Below are 8,951 nucleotides of genomic sequence, written 5' to 3'. Positions count from 1 at the left end.
ATCCCCCAACATCATTTTCAGAATTTCGAGCGCAAGGGAGGACCATGAAAATTTTGAAATCTTGACCCTCTAAAATGATATTTCCTGCATTTTATTTGATGGGCAAATTTGCCCATCAAATAAATAAAGCTAATTTATAACTTCAATGACATTTCTATTAGCAATTTTTAGCAGTACAATTTTCACCATGTCGATGACCGAATAGTCGCAAAGGAGGTCCGGCAAAATTTTGAAATCTTGATCCTTTGAAACGCAATTTCCTTTGTTTTGAGGGATAAAATGTACTGGTAGACTACAATTCAACTTACGAAATTTGGGAGGCCAGACTACGATTTACGGGTAATTTTTAGGCTAGATTACGTTTTACGTAAAATTTTTGGGCTAGATTACGCTTACGTGAAATGCACTGGCTACGCTTTACGGTAAATTTTCCATTCTCACTACGAATTACGTGAGACAAAATAGCTGGCCTGCCTACGCCTTACGGAAAAGAGCATGCAGACCCTCCGTTATGTCTTGTTCATTATACGTCTATGATTCTAATCAAAATGGATCCGGACGCGCTGTCCAACTTTTGACACAGAAATAGTTTATTGGTATAGATTAAGAGACAGTGGGCAAGAAAGTTGCACGGCGTAAGCCTTTGCCCTACATTTCCAAGGTCCTTTTCGTACATTCATAGATTCCGACATGGTTCTGTTGTTTAACACATATGTAACAACACACAGTTTGGCAGTTTGTTTGAACCTTTATCTATTTATGAAAGCTCAAATCGGCCTACAGGCCACTTTTCATTGGGGTCATGAGGAAAGAAGTAAGGGTCAGATAAAATACAACAAATGTAGATGACATCATTTAAGTCCTAATCATTCTATTAACATACATCATTACAGCGGACGTCCATCAAAATCAATAATGTTTGTCGAATGCCAAGCTTTGAATTTTTCCGTACAGTACTTTTACTTGCCCTTTTGGCTTTGTATAAGGTGTATATTAAATACAGTCGCATTAATACAGTATATATCTGATGGGAATAGCCACCAAGAATGCCTTGACAGTCATGCCTGGCCATACCTACCCTCCAAGCAGAAGTTGGTGGGGAAAATTACGACCTTTTATGCTCCGAAACGGGGGATACAATATTTCCCCACTAATCTCTGCTTGGTGAGTTGGCCGTACCTAATACTGACGAAATCAGTAAGCGTCTAACTTCCATTTTGATATTGGCCTTACGGGGCTTACTTAAGTTTTTGTTCTTATATACTTTGTAGCTGTAATGCATTTCTTATCGGCATCACCCTGGCAGTGGCAGTGTGATGCAAATGAAGTTAATATGGCTTCAAATATGGCTTCATTTGGCGTTGGTTGGTTCTTGTGTATTCGTCAGGGAGTTTGTAATCGTACAGTTACATATACGATGATGCTCCTCCAAAAACTAGATAGATTAGATATGTACAAAACGCTGGCCTTAATTACGCAGCGTTACCGACCGGTGAAGCCGGTGCTGGTGCTTCCTGCTTTGCACCCTCTGCTTCCTTTGCTTTGGCTTTCTTGAGTTTCAGTTGTTGCTTCCACGCTGGTTCCTTCTTCGCGGATGGGGCATCCGTGGTGGCCTTTCCAGGCGACGCTGGTTTCTTCGTCGATGGTTTTGGCGCCGCCGTTTCTTCGGCCGGTGGTGGTGCCGGTTTTTCTTCGGCTGGTGCCTCTGTAGGGGCTTTTGATGCAGATGATTCTGCTGGTGCTTCCTTTGCTGATTCAGCTACTTTTGCTGGTTCGGGTGCTGGAGGTTCGGGTGCTGGTGCTGGCTCTGCTACGGGTGGGCCCTGTGCTGGTTCTGCCGCTGGAGCTTCCGGTGTCGGAGTTACTGGTGCAGGGGTTGCTTCTGCTACCGGAGCTTCCGGTTCTGGTGCTGATTCTTTTGCTGGAGCTTCGGGTGCCGTCTCTTCCGGTGCTGGCGCTGGTTCTGCTGCCGGAGCTTCCGGTACCGGAACTTCTGGTGCTGGTTCTGCTGCCGGAGTTTCCGGTGCTGGTGCTAGTTCTTCTGCCGGAGCTTCCGGTGCTGGTGCCGGAGCTTCCGGTGCTGGTGCCGGAGCTTCCGGTGCTGGTGCCGGAGTTTCCGGTGCTGGTGCTGGAGCTTCCGGTGCTGGTGCCGGAGCTTCCGGTGCTGGTGCCGGAGCTTCCGGTACTGGTGCCGGAGCTTCCGGTGCTGGTGCCGGAGTTTCCGGTGCTGGAGCTTCCGGTGCTGGTGCTGGTTCCAGAGCTTCCGGTGCTAGAGTTTCCGGTGCTGGTGCTGGAGCTTCCGGTGCTGGTGCTGGTGCTGATGTTATCTCCTGCTCTGGTTTATTCTCCTCTACAGGTGGTTCGGGTTTTGCTTCTGCAGCTTCGGGCTCAGCTGCTGGAGGGGCAGGTTCGGGTTCCTTAGCAACGGGTTCTGGTTCCGGAGTAACCGGCTCTGGCTCTGTTACAATTGGTTTGGCTGGTTTAGGTTCTTCAACGACTGCCACCTCTTCCTTAGCAGCAGGTTCGGGGTCCTCAGCAACTGGTTCCGGTTCCGGAGCTGGGACGTCTGCTACAGGAGGCTCAGGTTCACAGGGGGCGGGAGCTGGTAGTACATCTGGCTCGGTTGGCGCAGGTTCAGGAATCACCGCCTCGGGTTCTTGAGGCGTCTCAGACACTTCCACAGCAGGCGCAGGCTCCGGGGCAGGTTCTGGAGAAGGTGCGGACTCTTCCTCTTCGGACTCCATCGGACCGATGACTTTCGTCAGTTTGGTGGATGCTTCCTCAAGATCAGAGCCAAGAGCAAGAACGCTGCGTGGATAAAAAAGGAAAGGGGACACAGTAAGGACTCAAAGTATATTCCAAAAACTACAGCCACTTATCATGCATGTACTAATCATCAAAGCCATTTAAAAAAAACATATAAGGCTCTTGATTCCAGAAGTGGACCAAAGCTTGCAGTTAATATTAGCGACACTTGAATGTGAAAGTATTGCACTGTATGATTGGCTAGAACATGTGACGTCCTGGACATGGATTGTCACATTCATTGTCAGTTGCACGCCCCAGCGCTACCATGTTGTTATGACTTTATTCCAAACAAGACCTACTTGTAGTAGTGCCCCTTCTTGAAGAGGTGCACCGGCCTCCTGATTGCAGGGAAGTACTTGGCGGTGGTAAGACTGATCAGTTTTGTGTCCATGGCGCTAAGGAACGCCCGGTGACGCCTCCATGGTGGCGGCACGCGCCGGTAGCAGTATATCTGGGACATCTGAAATACATGGTGTTAGAAAAGAGTCAGCCTACAAATGTCGTATGGTGATATTTACGATGAAGTTAATTCTGAATCTGAACACTTGGAAGAATTTTGACGCATGTTAATTGTGAGGAATGTGACAGAACTTGACAATACCAAACGGATACCTGTTGGGGTCATATATTCAAACCGGGGCCCAGTCGGGCTATTTTTGGGAACGAACATTTAAGGTGTGAATCAAGAAATATGCACAAGTTTGTGAGACTGAGCCCCGGTTTGAAAATGTGGCCCCAGCAGGTATCTGTTTGGTATTGTCAAGTTCTAACACGATCGATCGAAATATTGACGACCTATCGAAAAACAACTTCATCGGGCAGAATAACCATAACGTAATAACGCTAACGGTAGCCCCCAATCAGATACAAGGAATGGGAAATCGCAACGATTCTATGTATATAGGGAATTCACCATGTGTATGGGGAATTCATTGTGGCGTTTTATTTTGTTATAACGGAATAAGCAGTTGATTGATTTTACTCACTTTCCTATTTATGTTGGCCGATCTTGGTGTAAGCTGTTGTGCTGTCGGTTGGTAGTGGCCACTAGTGCAGTGTGCTGACGTTCAGTGGTAGAAACAGTAGCATGTATTCCTGGACAAGCCGATAAAGATGTATTAGCAGAGCTCGAGAGTCATGTACTCCTGCTGAAACAACCTTAAATCAAAATAAAGTGAAGCCCAGACTAGGAATGACGAATGCACAGAACGCGATCCGATTATCATGGTGAAAACGACTAGCCTGTGTACCATGATAGTTTGCCTTGTCTCCTGTGCGTATAGGACAGCTAACTAAGATGGCGCGCGGCTGGCAATCAACCACATCGCCACAAAATTGTCTCTTACGTAGTCTTGATATATCATTGTAGGTCGACGCGAAGTGTACGAAGTCGAAGTTGATGAAGGTATACTTTGGCCACTTCTGTCGTCAAGACAGCATATGTCCACATACACGTAATCGTGCTAAACTAGAGGTTCACATTCTAAGGAAGTTAAGTCTCTATTCAAAACTGCTGCACTTTCTTAATTCCTTTGAAACAACAAAGTCTGAATTGTGATGGTATTTACATACGTACTGTACACACGTCTTACTGGAGAATTACTCTAAAACTTAGGAGGTAAACTTTGCGGTAAAAAAAGAATTGTTAAAACCCTGCATAACATTTAAAATTTAAAAAAATTCTTGACGCATTAATTGAGCTAGAAATCTGAACGAACGATAGAACATTGACATCAATATTTACAGAAACATGGTACATAGGTAATCATCCGGACTGAGAATTGTTTGGGGTACATTAAGATATATAAGTAACGTAACACCAGAGTGTTCATTGATATTTGTTCAAACAGTTCTATCATCTAGGAAATAGCAGAGTTTTTATGCATGACGCTTCGTACGGCAGATAGGAGTGTTCAGTTTGTCGGAATCCCGTGTCTGACGTCCGGATATCTGGCTCCTGAGCGGTGGAAGCCAGGTTCTGAATTCAGAGTTGAGCAGTTTTTTGGCAACAGTCAAACAGAGATTTGTATGGCGTTCTCGAAGTTTGTCGATCTAAAACAAACCGTCGATGTCATGAATCGTTCCTATCGGAGATGTTTCCAAGGGAGCAAAACCAAGTAAAAGCCCTACTGGTAAACGTATCTTCTACATTAATATCCTCAGGTTCGAAATTGGCTCCAGGAAAATTCAAGTACTTCCTCTTCAAAAGGACATTTACAGTTCAAAGGAAGGTGCAGTCGGACTTGACGTTCGAGGTTACCTGTAAGACATTTTTGAAACCGCTTACCTACCTTAGCCTTCTCGAAGCGAAGCGCGTCGTGTCCAGTCCCAGACGTCTCGTCTATAGATCTTACTCAGTCTGAGGCGAGTAAATCAGGACTGAAAACGTCTTTTTGTTTACCGGCAATTTATAACTCTTCACCACTTATGGAAGGGTAAACGGTTATCAGAACACTGTGAGCACATCGCACTGTCAGTCCTGTGTATTGAATTTCCGGTCGGGTGCTTCACTTGTCATTCAGTAAGTAAGATATCCCCTTTATTTGGACGCTGCATTTGAAAACGTTTTTGTCTACCTGCTAAATTGTGTTATATCTGATACCTCCCAGTCTTAAAATGGGAGGATATCGAAGCCTGTTATTAAGAAAAGTGATAGTCTACCACGAGGTTTCGAGAACTAATGAATTGCAAATACTCGTAAGCAGCTACGTCCGGACGACGATATGCGAATAATGGGGCCACCATAGCCAAGTTAAGACTTGTGAAATATTCTAAAAGTAGGATACGTCAGAGCTCAGTCTATTAGATACGTGTTTTGGTAGCTATAGCCGGAGTATCCAGTCGAAAGTAGGTCTCGTTTACGTTTCATAACTGCATCAGAGAACTTCGATTGGGAATGTTCTATGCCGGTTCTTCTCTTCTGGTATCTCAGTCATGTCGTTACAGACCAAGGGCGTTCCACTCCTTTTGTTTCTTCTCTATATGTTATATCAAGGTCAACCTCTTATTTTAACCTCCTCGTTATATTACACGTACCACATGGCAATGGTATTCCTGATTTAGCTCATCTAATAATTACTTAGCTTGAAAGTTCATCTGTGTTGGCATACATTAAAGAAATGCCAACACTTTACATCCAATACTGGAATTAAACTATAGGGATTTAGCCCTCTAAATATTCGGACGAACTCTGACGACCTTGTTCACAGAATGACGGACTCTTCTATCTCCAGCAGTTATCTAATACACTACAATGTGTATATACGAAGGGTGATCAATAAGTCCTCGGCCTCACCAACAAATAACAAGCACAACTCAGATTTTCAGGCGAAACTTCATAGTATGAAGTCTTTTATCAATATCCTCCAAATTTCAAATCATTGGAGTCATTACTTTCCAGGCATTCGTTTTTTCTAAATTAGAAGGTAAGTGGCGAGAAAAAAGTGGTGTGAATTGTGATCAGACATGTGTGGGTCGAGTTCCCCATGCCGTAAATTAACAAAAGACATTGTCAAAATGTTTGATAATGATTCTCTTCATATTTCAAGCAAAAAGAATTGGGTTTCTAACTTCCAGCAGCGCAAATTGACCCGCACACTCAGGTCAGGTCAATTGTCCACGTTTTTTTCCTTCTCCCTCACCTAACGTTACTGGGTGTCGCCTGCAAAGTAATGATCACAATAATTTGAATTTTGGTACAAATTTATATAAGACTTTATACTTGACATCTATGCTTCGAAATCTGAGCTGAGCTTATTATTTCTCGGTAAATCCTAGGACTTATTGATAACCCCACGTACATGTATAAAGTCTTATATAAGTGTGTACCAAAATTAAAATTATCGTGATCATTATGTTGCAGGCGACACCCAGTAATGTTAGGTAAGTTATAACGAAAAAAGAGGTGGACAATTGATCTGCAACCTGAGGTGTGAGATCAAATTGTCTGATCACACTTCACCCTTCTTTTTCTCGCCACTTACCTTCTAATTTAGAAAAAACGAATGCCTGGAAAGTAATGACTCCAATGATTTGAAATTTGGAGGATATTGATAAAAGACTTCATACTATGAAGTTTCGCCTGAAAATCTGAGTTGTGCTTGTTATTTGTTGGTGAGGCCGAGGACTTATTGATCACCCCTCGTATGTCTGTTTTTAATGGAACCCTATTTTCTTGGCCTTCTTGTTAGCAAATAACGCAGCTGGTCATTCATGTATGTCAGAAAACCCAACCTTTGTTTACATTCAACGCAGCACTAACACTTTCGAAATCAAATCTCACATGACACAAAAGAGCGGATGATAAGTTATACTCCATTTGTTCCACCAATATCGTAACAAAATTCCTTAGTTCCCAAACAACGAATGACAGAGGTAACGTGGGATAGCGTCACAAGTACACAAACTAAATTTTGAAAACAAAGCTCAAGTTTGGACAATATCTATCAACATAACACAAGATAAGCTCTCAATTCCTCCGACAGGTCGTTGATATTACGAGATATCTACGACAATATTACTACGCTTGTGATGCACAAGGTTGTTTTCGTTAGAAATACCAGCCTATATATAACCTTAGTTCCTGCAAATCGAAAAACAACTTTAACGGACGGAATAAACATAATATGATAACGGTAGCCTCCAATCAGATACAAGAAAGGGAATTCGCATGTATGTTCTTAGACGGCTCCTTTTTTGTCTGGCTGTCTTTTGCGAATTTCAAAGGAAAGACGAAAACTGTTTATCATGCAACATGGAAGCACGCTGAATCTTGGACAATATGATATGTGTCATGACAGTGTGCAAAAAAATCCGCAGCACGGCACTACAGGTTGAAGAACGTTCTTCAGGGCTGCAGATTCAGTCCGACTTCAGTAAAGGTAGCAGCAAACTGGCAGAGACTGGCCCTGGCGTCCTCGGCATCCGCAGGCAGCGCGAAGTCCACAGGAACCACCACGAAGTTGGGCCGCCCGTCCTCACGATAGAACGGCAAGCTGTGCAGCAGCGCCTCTAGGAGATCCTCGTGTTTACTGCAGTGCCAGGACATCTGCTGTGCCAGTGTTGATCCCTCGCTAACTCTGCCGACGTAACCCTGGGGTGGGGGAGAAAGGTAACAAATGTCAATGTAGGCACGAAATAATTCTGGAAGTATGCTACGCACCTTTCACGCGTCCAAGTCATTGACCATTGTTTAATCTTACAACGTTATTTTGTTGGTATGAAAAACTATGATGTAAGTACTCAAATGTAATAACGTTTAAGTAACTTTACACACCTGACACCTCGGCCCGAAGAGTCCAATCTGTAGGTCTTCACAGAAGACATCAACATAGTAGATGACGTTTGTGAGGTTGGACTGGCCTGCACAGAACGCTTCTATAGAACCCCGGTAGGCGGCGTCCAGGGCCCCACCCGCGTTCTCGGCCACCACCCTCCAGCGCTCCCGACACGTCCGGGCCAGGGTCAGCATACCTGGGGTAAGTCAATGGACATCGTGGCGTTCAAAAGGTGTACCACAAAAGAAGTAACGCAAATGAAAAGAGGTGTAGAAAGCAACCACATATCGAGCTGCTCCACCCACATTTTCTCATCATTGTGTTTTCAAAAATCATTTATGTTTGCAAGGCATCCCATGTAATAAAAATTGTTACCTTTCAGAACAGGTGAATCTCGAAGCCGTGATTCCCATTGGTCTGTGGTCACATGAGCAGGTTTTCCCGTGAAGCAGTTGGTGAAGACGAGCCCATGCCCCTCCCCTCCCCCCAGAGTGGGCGTGACCTGAGAGAGGAGACGGTGCCGTGAGTACAGATGTGTGATCATGAATCTTTGATTACATTTGAATGTCATTCTATCAATAATCTATTTTCTCACTTATCCAAAAAGTCCCCAAGAGGCCCATACATCAGTTGAATTGTACACCTCAATACATGACTTTTTGCACGATTGCCCTCTAGTGAGCTGCTTGGGCAAATATGTCATGCACATCATGATATTGCTATCTTATTGTGAACTATCTGTAACAAAAGCACGATTTGTCTGGAAGTTGGTACAAAACCATATATTAGGGTAGCCTCCTTCACCGGCCTCTCTGGGAAGCTTGGCAATTTTTTTTTGGGGGGGGGGGGGGCGGTATGTCGATCGCG

The 8,951-nt window shown here is 44.2% G+C and overlaps 2 protein-coding genes across 2 annotated transcripts in view; both read right to left on the bottom strand.

Moving 5' to 3' along the window:
• Positions 1–568: 568 nt before the first annotated feature.
• LOC118423209 (skin secretory protein xP2-like) lies at positions 569–3,836 on the bottom strand. The gene is made up of 3 exons (XM_035831270.1): positions 3,795–3,836; positions 3,108–3,268; positions 569–2,808 (listed from the first exon to the last, which is right to left on the bottom strand). Exons 2-3 carry the CDS (start codon positions 3,266–3,268, stop codon positions 1,473–1,475), a joined length of 1,497 nt encoding a protein of 498 aa, XP_035687163.1. The 5' UTR covers positions 3,795–3,836; the 3' UTR covers positions 569–1,472.
• A 3,759-nt stretch (positions 3,837–7,595) lies between these two features.
• Positions 7,596–8,951, bottom strand: part of LOC118423587 — a 3,286-nt gene continuing 1,930 nt past the window's right edge. Inside the window, exons 2-4 of the mRNA XM_035831800.1 lie at positions 8,460–8,586; positions 8,084–8,280; positions 7,596–7,900 (exon numbers count right to left, since the gene is read on the bottom strand). Coding sequence (XP_035687693.1) covers positions 7,655–7,900; positions 8,084–8,280; positions 8,460–8,586 — 570 coding nt within the window. The 3' untranslated portion in view covers positions 7,596–7,654. The remainder of the gene's footprint in view (positions 7,901–8,083; positions 8,281–8,459; positions 8,587–8,951) is intronic.

This window comes from Branchiostoma floridae, chromosome 9 (genome assembly GCF_000003815.2).
Source record: "Branchiostoma floridae strain S238N-H82 chromosome 9, Bfl_VNyyK, whole genome shotgun sequence".
Taxonomy (NCBI): domain Eukaryota; kingdom Metazoa; phylum Chordata; class Leptocardii; order Amphioxiformes; family Branchiostomatidae; genus Branchiostoma; species Branchiostoma floridae.
This window is presented reverse-complemented; position numbering and strand designations above follow the sequence as displayed.

Bases quoted from the DNA above. Each gene is read 5' to 3' on its own strand.
- LOC118423209 (XM_035831270.1), bottom strand. From the start codon at position 3,268: ATGTCCCAGATATACTGCTACCGGCGCGTGCCGCCACCATGGAGGCGT. The intron at 2,809-3,107 runs GTAGGTCTTGTT...TTATCCACGCAG, and splicing joins AAGAAGGGGCACTACTACAA to CGTTCTTGCTCTTGGCTCTG.